This window comes from Mastomys coucha, unplaced genomic scaffold, assembly GCF_008632895.1.
Source record: "Mastomys coucha isolate ucsf_1 unplaced genomic scaffold, UCSF_Mcou_1 pScaffold5, whole genome shotgun sequence".
Classification (NCBI taxonomy): Eukaryota; Metazoa; Chordata; class Mammalia; order Rodentia; family Muridae; genus Mastomys; species Mastomys coucha.
In genome coordinates, this window is record NW_022196911.1 from 58044383 (window position 1) to 58058702 (window position 14320).

The 14320-nt window shown below is 45.3% G+C and overlaps 2 protein-coding genes across 5 annotated transcripts in view; both read left to right on the forward strand.

Annotated features, from left to right (window-relative positions):
• Trim16 (tripartite motif containing 16) overlaps positions 1-4905 on the forward strand; it is a 22482-nt gene extending 17577 nt beyond the window's left edge. The window contains exon 6 of the mRNA XM_031353289.1: positions 2333-4905. Within this exon, the coding sequence (XP_031209149.1) occupies positions 2333-2916 (584 nt within the window). The 3' untranslated portion in view covers positions 2917-4905. The remainder of the gene's footprint in view (positions 1-2332) is intronic.
• Positions 4906-10063: 5158 nt separating this feature from the next.
• Positions 10064-14320, forward strand: part of Cdrt1 (CMT1A duplicated region transcript 1) — a 35833-nt gene continuing 31576 nt past the window's right edge. For 2 of the 4 annotated variants that reach the window (XM_031351855.1, XM_031351856.1), the window contains exons 1-2: positions 10064-10770; positions 13696-13866. In XM_031351855.1, coding sequence (XP_031207715.1) covers positions 10257-10770; positions 13696-13866 — 685 coding nt within the window. In that variant the 5' untranslated portion in view covers positions 10064-10256. The remainder of the gene's footprint in view (positions 10771-13695; positions 13867-14320) is intronic. The other 2 variants (XM_031351857.1, XM_031351858.1) reach the window with 1 other exon arrangement.

Genomic DNA, 14320 nt, shown 5'->3' on the forward strand with positions numbered 1-14320 from the left:
GAGAGAGAAAGAGAGAGAGAGAGAGAGAGAAAGGAGGTAGGAATAACATAAGTGCTTGAAACTCCAAAGTTCATTCCCAGTGACACATCTTCAACAAGCTTACACTTCCTAATCCTTCCCAAACAGATCCACTAACTGGGGACCAAGTATTCAAATATATGAGCCTTTGGGGGCCATTCTCATTCAAACCACCACATTGGCCCAAAGTTGAACCCAGGAATACAGATGCTTCCATATGTTCTAGTTTCCTTTCTGTTGCTGTGAGAAGCCACTCGGAACAATAGTAACGTAGGGGAGGAGTTTTATTTCATCCTATATTCTGGGTCACAGTCCACCATTAAGGAAAATCAGGGCAGGAATTCAAGGCAAGAACTTGAGTCAGAAACCATGAGGGAATGGTGCTTGCTGGCTTGCTCATTCACAGCCCTATGCTTAGGTAGCATTCTTATTCAGCTTGGAGATGGTACCCCCCACAGTGTGCTGGGTCTTCCTGTGTCAATTACTATTAATAAGCTCCCCACCTCCAACTTGCCTGCAGACTAATTCCCATTGGTCAAGGCGATTCTATTGAGGCTTTCTTCTTAAGTGACTCCAGGCTATATCAAGTTTACAATTAAAGCTAACTGGAATCCTTGTTTCCTGATCTGTACCAATCCCTCGGGCTTTCTTTACATTTCAAGATTTGGGCATTTTGAAAAGTCCTGACCGTTTGCCATGTGGTTCATTTTTAAGTCTGTCCTTATAAGATCTTACTGTTACTGCATTGATGTGCTCTGAAGTATTTTGTTTTTTGACACAGGGTTTCAGTATGTATGTAGCCCAGGCTGGCTTTCTCTGCTCCTCTTGCCTCTGCCTCTCAAGAGCTTCAATTAGAGATGCATGCCTCTGCTCAGCTGTTACCCCTTTTCAAAAGCATTGTATTTCTAGCCCCCACATGGGAACCCACAACTGTCTGTAATTCCAGTTACAGGGGATCCAACATTGTTTTCTGGCCTCTGAGGGCACCAGGCAGGCATGTGGTGCACAAGCATACATATAGGTAGACATTTATACACAACAAATAAAAGCATGACATTTCTAAGTGGTGCTTCGTGGTAGAATATGTTTAAGAGAACTTATTATACAACACATACCGAGACTTAAAAATAGGACGTGTCCTCACCACCCATATACAATAGCGATGCGTATGATATATGTGTGGTTATACATTAACCAGCTTGCATTGGCCATTCTATCGGATATACGCATTACAAAATTGCATGACGTATATAATAAATACAAGCACCTCTTTCATGTCAATTCAGAACTTCAAGTGAGAAGGTCCTTTGGGATAGTCCACATGAGGTTTCACCTCCCAGCTGAAGGGACGTCCCTGTAGGCAATGCTCATCTTGGTGACATCCTTCTGGAATATGCCAGTGAGATGTGCTTTTACTCCATTCTGGGGAGCAACCACAGGCCCACCCTTTTCTCTGGCTATTACGTGGGCCTCAGCAGCCCACAACTACCTCACTCTTGCTGCAATGCTGCTTTGCCTCCACACACGTTATTCCCTCCCATTTCCTTTCAGAAGCACAGGCATATTTTAGAGAGAAACATAATTAGTACCGTATATCAAATGCCACTGGGTTTTAAAATGAAAAGTTAGGTACATCTTTGTGTAAGTTGTCTTTCTTTAGAGCTGTTTTTACACACGGTCAACATTTTGAATATTATTTTAGGTAGTGACACAACATATCTTTTGAAATATTATTCTTATTGGGGACACACTTATGACAGTATTCCAGCTGAGATTTGCCTCTGGCTTAGATGCAGGTCATGCAGGAGTCTTGGAAGGATTGGCTGGAGTCTATGGGACCTCCTGCTGTCTGTATTGCAGGAAGAATGAGGGCAAAAGAAATGGTTTTGCGTGTGACTGGAGTGGTTAGGCAGGAGGTGCTCTAATTAGTCTTTGGGGTTGCATTTGATAGCATGTCTAAGGCTTTCCCATGTTAAATGCTGGCCAAATGCTTAACAAATGAATGGGAGGGTCAAACGTAGCTATACAAGAACCTGAGTCTCTGAGCTCACCTCAGATCCATGGAGTAATGCCAGACTTCCTGTGTACAGTCTATGAATGAATGAATGAATGAATGACTTAATTTCTTTATTCAGCTCAGATGTTATAGCAGGTGACAATCAACTTGAGCTTCAGAAAGCCCCACTAGTTTTCACCTACCCCTTGTTCTAGGGAAGCATTGGATGGGTAAATAAAACCAAAAAGATTGGGTGTCTTCTCATGTATACCTTGTGGGGGTCACTCAAATTTAAAGCTGTCTTCTGTGTGTCCTCAGATACATGTGACATCACATTCGACCCAGACACAGCACACAGGTACCTTCGCCTGCAGGAGGACAACCGCAAGGTCACCAACACCACGCCCTGGGAACACCCCTACCCGGACCTCCCCACTAGATTTCTGCACTGGCGGCAGGTGCTGTCCCAACAGAGCCTGTACCTGCACAGATATTATTTTGAGGTGGAGATCTCTGGAGGTGGCACCTATGTTGGCCTGACCTGCAAAGGCATTGACCGTAAGGGGGAGGAACGCAACAGCTGCATTTCTGGAAATAGCTTCTCCTGGAGCATTCATTGGAACGGGAAGGAGTTCACAGCCTGGCACAGTGACACAGAGACCCCGCTCAAGGCTGGCCCCTTCCGGAGGCTCGGCATCTATGTAAACTTCCCAGGAGGAATCCTCTCCTTCTATGGCGTAGAGTATGATGCCATGACTCTGATTCACAAGTTTGACTGCAAGTTCTCAGAGCCGGTCTATGCTGCCTTCTGGCTGTCTAAGAAAGAAAACGCCATCCGGATTGTGGATCTGGGAGAGGAGCCCCAGAAGCCAGCTGAGTCCTCGGTGGAGGCTGCTCCTTAGATTCTAGGCTCTGGCTCCCAGACTTTGCTGAGTGTGACAACTGGGCAGCAGCTGGTATTTTAAGGTGGACTGAAATACCTGCTGATAGTAGCTGGCTTTAAAAATTGTGTGGGTCCTGAATAAACTTTCCTGCCTGCTTCTCAAGACAGTTCTTGCATGAATGCAGAAACTCTAAGGCACCAAAACTTCTCCTCAGATCTTCTAGTGATGGTCTCCCGTCTCCTCAGGTGATTGTCACCCTTCATCCAGAATTTCCAACTAGGGATCTTCAAACCATAACCAGACTTCACAGGGATCATAATAAACCACAAGCACATCGCTGTGCGTTTCTTATGTACTGGGCAGTGTTCGGAGTGCTTTCTCTGTGTTAGTTCATGTCACCTTCATGGGGCAAATGTTTATATTGTCCTCATGACACACGTTAGGGGTTGGTGGCCAGGATGGTCAGCTAACTTGTCTTGTCACTCAGTAAATGGGGGACTGAGGTGGGATTCAAATCTGTTGTTGAACCTGTGACTACCTGTTATGCTTACCTCATTAGCTCATAAATGTTATGCATAAGGTGTAAACCACATGCTAAACCACATAGCCAACAGTATCTTCAGCATCCCTCTTAAGAGGATTTTTGTTTTTTTTTTCTGCATGTGCTAGGCTCAGCTTGGTCAATCAAGCTTGCACCATCTGAGCAAGCCCTCATCCCTCACACATCATCAGCATCAGCAGCACATAATGGTTTTGAACAGCAAGATTTAGGATGTTTTAGCGAGGTTCTTTAGAGAGGAGTAGTCATCCTCTCTTCTTCATGGACTCGTCTATGTTTTTGTGCAGAGGGATAGTTCCTCAGGTATTTGGGGACAGTGTTCACCTCTCCCAGGACCTACACCTGTGTGTTTGTGCTAAGCTGATACTTAGCGATGATACTAAGCGATGACCCCATTTCCCCCTGACACCCTGCCGGTTGATGACTTCGTTCTCCTTTAGACAGATGATGAGCATCCATCAAGCCTTTATGCACACCATCTTAAAATGGATTTCTATTGCCCTACCCTGAAGTCCCGGGTGGGCTTTACTTCTGTGTCTTTTCCCATGACCTGTGTCAAGGCAAGTCTTACCGTTCGACCGGTCTCGTGATCCTGTCTCAACTGTGTGCTCCTTTAGGCTTACTTGACTCGATTCTAAGACTCTGCACCTTTGTCTCGAAGGACTTAAATACTTTCCGCCGACTTCCTCATGCCACTACTGTGCACCGAGACACTTTCACGATCTAGTGCATTACTCCTCCTTCCAGCAGACACGGTTTCCCTGCAGAGTCAACGGCCTTCTCTCAAGTCTAAACCTTGGTTCAGATTGTGAGGGCCAAAGCTTTAGCCCTTACACACTAGCTTCTCAGTGGGAGAACTGTGCAGAGCCAGGGCTCGCTGTTCGCCTCCCTTTCCCACTGAACACGATCAAAGAGCTTTTCTTTTCTTATCTTTTTTTTTTTCTTTTCTTTTCATTTCATTTGAGATAGGGCCTCACGATGTGGCCTAAGCCAGGCTGGGATACACTGTATATTCTCCACTGGCCTCAGACTCAGTTCTCTCCTCTTAGCTTCCACATGCTCGGGTTATAAGCTTGAGTCACCAGTGCGATGCTCAGCTCAGCAAAGCACCTTTTCAGTGGCAGAACTCAATTTGAATCTCTTGGATTTAGCAGTTAAAGAATACTCTTCAAATGAGAAAATCATGTCTTCCTGGCCTGCCTTTCTTTTCTTTTAAAATTTTTTTTGTCTTGAATTTTATTTTTAATTGATACACAGTAACTATATATTTATGGAATTCAGTGTGACTTTTCAACACATGTATGTAGTGGTTTTTCAACAGATGTATGTAGTAATAACTAAGTAAGAGCATATACTTATTCCCATACCAGAAAATATTTATTTGTTGTAACACTTCAAATCCTGTCTTTCAATTGTTTTGAAATAAACCTGCTTTTTAAAAAAAATTATTGCTAGCATTTGCCACTTGCTTTACCACAGACTATTTGAGAAACTTCTCTAGAATTCTGCTTCACACTAATGGCACATTTGTGAGTCTGTTATCTCCAGAAGATTTTTTTTTTTTTTTTTTTTTTTAGATAGAGAACTCATAAATCCTGAGATTGCAGGTGTGTCACCTTACCCTGTCTGCTGAGATTGCAGGTGTGTGTGCCCTGTCTGCTGAGATTGCAGGTGTGTGTGCCCTGTCTGCTGAGATTGCAGGTGTGTCACATTGCTCTGTCTGCTGAGATTGCAGGTGTGTGTGCTCTGTCTGCTGAGATTACAGGTGTGTGTGCCCTGTCTGCTGAGATTGCAGGTGTGTGTGCTCTGTCTGCTGAGATTACAGGTGTGTGTGCTCTGTCTGCTGAGATTGCAGGTGTGTGTGCCCTGTCTGCTGAGATTGCAGGTGTGTGTGCCCTGTCTGCTGAGATTGCAGGTGTGTGTGCCCTGTCTGCTGAGATTACAGGTGTGTGTGCCCTGTCTGTTGAGATTGCAGGTGTGTGTGCCCTGTCTGCTGAGGTTGCAGGTGTGTCACCTTGCTCTGTCTGCTGAGATTGCAGGTGTGTGTGCCCTGTCTGTTGAGATTGCAGGTGTGTGTGCCCTGTCTGCTGAGATTGCAGGTGTGTCACCTTGCTCTGTCTGCTGAGATTGCAGGTGTGTGTGCCCTGTCTGCTGAGATTGCAGGTGTGTGTGCCCTGTCTGCTGAGATTACAGGTGTGTGTGCTCTGTCTGCTGAGATTACAGGTGTGTGTGCTCTGTCTGCTGAGAGTGCAGGTGTGTGTGCCCTGTCTGCTGAGATTGCAGGTGTGTGTGCCCTGTCTGCTGAGATTGCAGGTGTGTGTGCTCTGTCTGCTGAGATTGCAGGTGTGTGTGCCCTGTCTGTTGAGATTGCAGGTGTGTGTGCCCTGTCTGCTGAGATTGCAGGTGTGTCACCTTGCTCTGTCTGCTGAGATTGCAGGTGTGTCACCTTGCTCTGTCTGCTGAGATTGCGGGTGTATCACCTTGCCCTGTTTGTTTGGTGCTGGGATTGAACCCGGGGTTTCATGCATTCTATGCAAGTGGTCTACAAAGCATCCCCAGCCCTTCTTTATTTAAAAAATCCACTTATTCATTGATTTGGGGTATGTGTGTGTGTGTGTGTGTGTGTGTGTCTGTGAGGGGGGGAGGGAATGAACCATGGTGCACACACAGAGGTCAGAGGACAACTTGTGAGTTCTCCCTCCCTACTTTCTTTTCTTTCTTTCTCTCTCTTTCTTTCTTTCTTTCTTTCTTTCTTTCTTTCTTTCTTTCTTTCTTTCTTTCTTGTTTTTGAGACATGGTTTTGTTGCTAGCATAGCTGACTTGAATTTATGACCTCCTCACTGCAGTCTTACTGCAAAGTCAGATAATAAGCTGTGTCCCACCAAACTTGATTGTTCTCAAGGAAAAAAAAAAGAAAAATCAAAACTTTCCTCATCTCTACCATTGTCTCCAGTTTCTCAGAGGTTCAGTGTCCTGAAGTGTCATTTGATTAGGCCAAAATACCCAAGCTCATGTACAAAGAGCCAGTTAGATGTCTCTTCCCCTGGCTTGAACTTTTATTTTCCTTACAGCTTTTGCCTATCAGTTTTCAAGTTCAAGATCAAAGCAAATTCAAGAGTCTCACATATCTGCTCGTTTTCAGGTGACAGATATACCACTTTTCATTTTATTTGTAAACTAAAAATTAGCTATAACAAATAAAGATGAAGGGAGGGGAAAAAAGAGAGAGTTAGTGAAAGATTACTTTTGTAGCAAGCTGTGGATTTTCGCAGAGCTTGTATGTGTGTGTGTGTGTGTGTGTGTGTGTGTGTGTGTGTGTGTGTGCATCAACTGTTTGTATTCAACCCTTGGAAGTTCCCCTGATGTGTGCAGTTACCTCAAAACAAAATAAAGAGCAAACTAGACCCCAACAGGGACTCACTTTGATGCAGTTAGATGTGATTTTAGCCACTGCCTGATTTTTAAAACACACCTTTGTTTTATTAATTAATTAATTAATTGATGTGTGTGTATGTGTGTGCATGCACGTGTGATGAGGCATGTTGATTGGCAGGGGTTACTTCTCTTCTACCTGGTTGACTCCTGGAGTAGAACTCAGGGCTTTGGGGGTCTTCAGCAAATGCTTTAACTCAGTGAGCACTGCCAGCCCTAATTTAGCCTTATCTTAGCCTTTTGAAATCAAAATCCACTTGGTGTTCTTTTCCAGGAATTCTGAGTAAACCTCTCTGGCTTGGTGGTGGACGATGAGACATCAATAGTCTTCTCTCTGTCTCAGTTTTGTGTTGCTCTGTCAGCACACACAGGGCTGAGCAAGCTGTAAAGAAAGTAAATAGGTCAGCCATATCTCTGGGAGGTGGTAAGTTCACAGTCAGGGCTTTTCATCGGCCTCATCTGGGGGTGGAAGGAGAAAGGCAAAGAGACCGTTTGCCCAGACTCAGAAGCCACCCCCCAGACTTCATAGTCTTCACTACGAAGCAATGACAAGACCTCCAACACAGTTTGAGCCATTATTAATAGCATCACAAGAAAGGTGAGCTGGGATCTCAGCAGCTGGGATGCAGAGGCAAAAGGAACGCGTGCTTGAGTCTAGTTTGGTTTACACAGCCAGACCCTGACTTCAAAATAGTAACTTTTAAAACAGGAAGATAGTACAGTCCTATAAAATGGTAATATTTTGAAAGAGAGGCATCATTCATATACTCTATCACACATTATGGTACATTGTTCTATTTCATGCTTGGTTGTTGTGCTGGCTAGTTTTATGTCAGCTTGAAACAATCTAGAGTCATATGGAAAAAGGGAGCTTCAGCTCAGAAGATGCTCTCAATAGACTGGCCTGTACTGGGGCATGTCCTTGATTGATGATTGATATGGGAGGGCCATTCTCACTGTGGGTGGTGCTACCCCTGGGCAGGTGGTCCTGGGTTCTATAAGAAAGCAGGATGAGCCAGCCAGGTGGTGGTGGTACACAGGACTTGGGAGGCAGAGGCGGGCAGATCTCTGAGTTCCAGGCCAGCCTGGTTTACAGAGAGAGTTCATGTTGTCTCAAAAATCAGAACAAAACAAAACAAAAAGGAAAAAGAAGAAAGAAAGAGAGAGAAAGAAAGAAAGGAAGGAAGGAAGGAAGAAAGAAAGAAAGAAAGAAAGAAAGGAAGGAAGGAAGGAAGGAAGAAGGCTGAGCAAGTCACAAGAAGCAAACTGTTGTGGTAATTTCTTACCCAGTAAGCCCATATTAAAAACACACAGCCCGGAGCTGGAGAGATGGTTCAGAGGTTGAAAGCACTGTCTGTTCTTCCAGAGGTCCTGAGTTCAATTCCCAGCAACCACATGGTGTCCTCTTCTGGCCTGCAGGATACATGCAGGCAGAATGCTGTATACATAATAAATAAATAAATCTTAAAAAAGACCACACACACACAGCCCAGTTATTATATTTATAATAGCTATATGCCTAGATTGGGCAGATCTATCACTATATTAATTTCAGCCCCTGCTATGAGACCCCTTGCTACTTGCAGCCTCTGCAGGCCACGTGGTTCGGCTCCATATTGGCTTCCACCTCCTCTTCCTCCGTCCTCCCTCTTTGTCCTCCTCTCTCCTTTTTCCTCTGAGACCTCCCATCTCATCTTTCCCCTTCACTGCCCAATCATAGGCCCTAGCCTTTATTGATCAGTTAGAACAGGGAGAAGATTCAGTGAGATCACCTGAGTATGTGAGTATGTGATCTGGTGCCGAATTTTCAGTTGTCCCGAGGATATGTTGGGAGTTTACTTCTAGATCCAGTCAGCTGCCTACCAGGGTAGCAGGAGGAGTGGAGCTCTGGAGTGAAGACTATGAGGTCTGGGGTATGGCTGCTGAGTCTGGGCCCCAGCTCAGCTGCTCCTTGCTCTGCAAACACCAGCAGCAAGTTGTTTAATCTTCTTGAGTTTCCTCAGCAGGGGTAGCCCCTCTTGAGGAAGAAGAATTAACATCAAAATATAAACAGAATCAGGGCAGCCCACAACAGCAAGCTAGTAAACAGTTCTCCTCCAGGGCTTCTGCATCAGTTCCTGCTTCCAGGTTCCTGCCCCAACTTCCTTTAATGCTAAACCAGGATGTGGAAATGTAAGAGTCATAAACCCTTTCCTCCCCAAGGTGCTTCTGGTCCTGGCATTTAGCACAACAACAGAAACAGGAACTAAGACAGTTGTTGCTGAACTTCTCTTACTTAGCCTTATTTATCAGTGTGTGTAGGAAAACACACTATTTAGGGGTTGATATCACTTTGTGGCTTTTGCCATCCTCTGGGGTCTTAGAACACATCTTTTATGAATAAACGGAGAATCTTACAATGATGACAGTGACAACAGAGAGACAGAGTGTAGTGAGGGCTTATGCTACCCTCACCCTGCGCAATGCAGTCTTTTTGGTGTTGTGTGCACAGTGCCTCAGTTCTCACCTGTACTTAGTGCTGTGTGCACAGTATCTCACTTTATCTTCTGGGAAGTAGAAAGCATCCCCATCTCCACTTTCAGACAAGGAAACTGAAGAAGATTCAATAACTTGCTGGTGTTTGCAGAGCAAGGAGCAGCTGAGCTGGGGCCCAAATGCAGCAGCCATACCCCAGACCTCAGAGTCTTCACTCCAGAGTTCCAGTGAGACCTCCTGCTACCCTGGTAGGCAGCTGACTGAATCTAGAAGTAAACTCCCAACATATCCTCGGGACAATTGAAAATTCTGCGCCAGAGAGTGGTTCCCTGTGGATTCATGGCTAGAACTGAGTAAATAACTTACATTATAGTTAACACGTGTGCTTTTACTGTGGTGATAACCAGAGACTGAATATAATATGCAGGGCACTAGAACAGACTCTAACAGTCACAAATGTAAGAAGATTTGCACCTAAGTTTGTATTTATGAATATTTAAAAGTCCTTAATAACAGCAACTGAAAGATGCTCACCTTTTTTTTTTTAAATGGACCATGTTATATTTTACATTTGGTTAACAGCATAGGTGTTATAGAAATGAGATGACCAGCTCTTCCAGAATATACAGCAACTGTCTCTACTTTTGTGGTGCCAGGGTTAGGAGATTTACGGTAAAGCCATGTTTCCAAGGAAGTCAGCACAAAAAGCCAGACTTCTACAGGCAGTTTCTGGGTCAGCTCAGTTTACCATCCATCGCAGTGGCTTACGTTTTCTCCAGATGTTCATCCCGAAGAGGCTCCAAAAAGGCTATTTCTCTGCTTACCCCGTCCCTCTGGTGTTTGGTGGTGTTGCTAATGGACAAGGTTTAAATGAACTGGTCATCTCAGAGTCATGGAAGACACGGAACCAAAACTCACGCAGGCCCCCTATTTTCGTTGTGAAACGGGACCCAACTGGGTCCCTGTGTGCCAGAAGTGTGAAGCCTGTGTCTTAGCGTGGAAGATCTTTGCCACCAAAGAGTGGTTCCGGAGGGTCAATGACATAACCCAGAGGAGATTTCTAGTCAGCATCTTGGGGCAGTTAAATAGCCTGTATTTATTACAGTATTTCCAGAATATCCTAGAGTCCACCCAGGGGAAGGACTTCATCTACCACAGGTCTCGGATCAAACTCAGTACGAAGGGGGGGAAGGAGGAGGATGTCGTAAAGTCCTCCTTGGACCAGATGTTGGATAAAACAGTGGAGCAGAAGATGAAGGAGATCCTCTACTGGTTTGGCAACAGTACCCACCGGACTAAGGCAAATTATACTCTTTTGCTGCTGCAGATGTGCGACTCAAATTTACTGCTCACTGCTGCCAATGTGATCAGAGTCCTGTTCATGAAAGAGTGGAACAGTATCTCAGGTGAGAGAAGAAGGCCCCAGAGACCAGACACAGGCCTGTAAGGGGGTACAGCTGCAGACAGGCTTGGAAGGGGCACAGGTGCAGACAAGCCTGGAAGGGGCACAGGTGCAGACCACAGGTACAGACAGGCTTGGAAGGGGCACAGGTGCAGACCACAGGTGCAGACAGGCTTGGAAGGGGGCACAGGTGGAGACAGGCCTGTAAGGGGGCCCAGGTGCAGACAGGCCTGTAAGGGGCACAGGTGCAGATAGGCCTGTAAGGGGGCACAGGTGCAGACAGGCCTGTAAGGGGCACAGGTGCAGACAGGCCTGTAAGGGGGCACAGGTGCAGACAGGCTTGGAAGGGGGCATAGGTGCAGACAGGCTTGGAAGGGGGCACAGGTGCAGACAGGCCTGTAAGGGGGCACAGGTGCAGACAGGCTTGGAAGGGGGCACAGGTGCAGACCGGCTTGGAAGGACAGAGGCTTCCCAGAGCGCTGGTATGGGACTGTGAGCCTTATCCCGACATCCTATCATTTACCAAAGGAAGAGCTGCTGAGTGGTACTTCATTCTAGAAAACTGTCCACTGAGAAAAGCAGGAGGAAGGACAGACCTTTCACCCCGGGCACTGAACACAGAGTCCTGCCTGCCCTGGGCCCTGAGCACTGAACACAAAGTCCTGCCTGTCTTGGGCCCAGACCAGGGCAAACTGGTGTCACTTTTTTCTTGCACTAGGGTTTGTCCAGGTATAGGAGGGATGTGACAGGGAAGCTGTGTTTTGTTTCTCAACTGCCATGGGCAGAAACCAAGCCAAACAACAAAACGTACAGCTTTAAACAAGTTTCATCTTACCATGCGGCTTGCTTAAGCATGAAACCAAATCTTAGTAAGAAGCTTTAAGAGGCCAAACATGGTTAAAAGTCCAAAATTGCCCAGGGTACTAGTTTGCACCCGAGTCTCCAAAAGGATTTGATAAAACAAACAAACAAACAAAAAACCAAAAACCAAAAAACAAAACCAAAAACCAGACTGTGGTCCTCTGCCGAATCATGGTGCAGCAGCCTATCTGAGACCTTGCCAAGCTGTCTGTTTCTGGCTATATAGCCATTGCTGGACCCAGCTGGGAACCTTCTTGGTATTGACAGGAAAGTCTTGAATGTGTTTGACTGGCTGGTTCTGGGCAGCAAAAGGAAGCAGAAGAGGGGCCAGAGACCTGCGATTAGGAGAGGTCAGAGGTCAGAGAAGAGAAGGTTTAGCCAGTGGTGGGTAATGAGTAGGAGGGGTGGTCTCTAGGGGGAATTTTGAAGTTTGAGCTTTAGAAGGTGGGTAATTCCTGGTCCCAAAGGTTATTTGAGTTGTGGTCAAACTTGTAGACTAATGAGGCCCTCCCTCCTTTACAGATAAGGTCTGCTATTCTTGGCTGGCCTAGGAAAGGTAAGGCCTTTCTTAGTCTTCCAAGCCCTGGGATTGCAGGCATGCACCACCACACATGACTTTTAAAGGAATGCCAAAGCTAGATGACTTAGGACACAATCAGATCCTCACTCAAGAAACCAATTGGTTTCTTTTTTTTTTTTTTTAAGATATATTTATTTGTACTTTGTAGTTTTGTCTGTGGGTATGGACATGTATTATGTGATTGTGTGATGCCCGTGGAGACCAAATGAAGGAGTCAGAACCCCTGGAACTAGAGTCACAAATTGTTGTGAGCTGCTACGTGAGTGTGAGGAACCAAGCCTTGGTCCCCTTTAAGAGCAACTAGTGCTCTTAGCAGCTGAACCATCTGTCCTGCCCCTCTCTTTGTATCTTTGGTATCAAGGACAAAAAGCATAAGACTTGTGAAAAATTGAGAGAATCCAAGAGCATTAACACTGAGTTAGATTAGTGTGCGGCTCCCTAAGTCTGGGGAATATGAGGCTTGGGGCTTGGTTACCCTGCATAGCAGCAGAAAGCCTGCATCTGCCCCCAGAGCCCTCCATTGCACTGTGCAATGTCCATGCCATGTCCACACCTCTCTTGTGAGGGCTCCATCCCAGGCTGTGGGAATCCGCTGTTTACCTCGGAGCTGTATAAGCCTAGGTATAGATTGTGGTAAGTTTCTTCGTAGGAGAGCATCTCTCTTAAAATGTTAAAAGTTCTGGGGCTGGAGAGATGGTTCAGTAGTTAAGGGGAGGCTCTGGTTTGCAGATGTCTCTTCCGAAATCCCAGGGCCTCTGCACTCAAGCGTACATATTTCCACACTGAGATATAATTAAAAAAAAATAAATAAAAACAGATACTTTTTTAAATAGTTGTGATTGCTAATCTGATACAAGGACAGTTATATGTTGAAGGAAATCAGACAGAGTGTCAGAAGAAAGCGCCTCTTCCTGCAGCTCCTTCCACGACCACACCACTTTGTGTCCTTACGCATAGAACACTAGCGAAATCTGCAGCATAGATTTGCTGGCAGGGCCTCAGGGGAGGATTTCTGAGATTTTTTGCTTGGAAACTCAGTGGCCTTGAATCAAAACATACATTGTTATCTCTCTAAGTGTCTATGTGTATGTGTTGGGGGTGGGGAGGTGTTGATTTCAGGCCCTCAGTATTCATAGCTGCTTATGTTCTTTTTAACATAAAATAATCTTATATTTGCACAGATCCTATGTAACTCTTCCAGGAATGTTAAAGTGCCTCTGGTTCATTTATAAACCAACTACAGACCCAGTGCTACAGCAGCTGCTACACTGTACTGTTCAGAGACTAGTGACAAAAACTCCCCGCATGTCTGCCACAAATGCCAGTCTTTAATTTTTATTGTCAATTTGTGGTTGGTTGGATCTGGGACATTCAGGAAACTGGCTATAGTCAAACAGAAGGAGGAAAGATAAGACCTTTTCTCTCTACCTCATTTCCCTCCGCACACACACACTGCAAGAGCAAACTTGTCTACCCTTTGTCCTTCAGGCCTCCATGGCGACATTCCCGATGTGATGTTCTTCCCAGAGAAAAGCTACAGTGCTACACAGGACACCTCATATGTCTCTTGGGGAGCTAGACCCAAACCTGTGTCATTCCCAATGTCCAGACATTTAGGTAATAAACTCAGGAGTGAAAATGTGGACAGAGAAACAGCCGGTAAGTCAGGCTCTATGAAGACATCTGACATAGCACTGGGGGAGTTAGGTGGCTCACCCTGCAGCTTTCAAAAAGAAAACACTTGCCAGGCAGTGGCGGTGCATGCCTTTAATCCCAGCACTTGGGAGGCAGAGGCAGGCAGATTTCTGAGTTCGAGGCCAGCCTGGTTTACAGAGTGAATTCCAGGACAGCCAAGGCTATACAGAGAAACCCTGTCTCGAAAAACAAAACAAACAAACAAACAAACAAAAAAACAAAAAAAGAAAACACTTTTGTTGGGCCTTTTGTGATTTGATGGCATCCTTCATCAATAGTTTGACTTAAGATTTGTTTTTTTCTTTTGGATGGTTATAGGGTAGTAAAAGCATTTTGTTATTGCTTTTTTAAAAATAAGATTTATTTATTTATTATTATATATAAGTACACTGTAGCTGACTTCAGATGCACCAGCAGA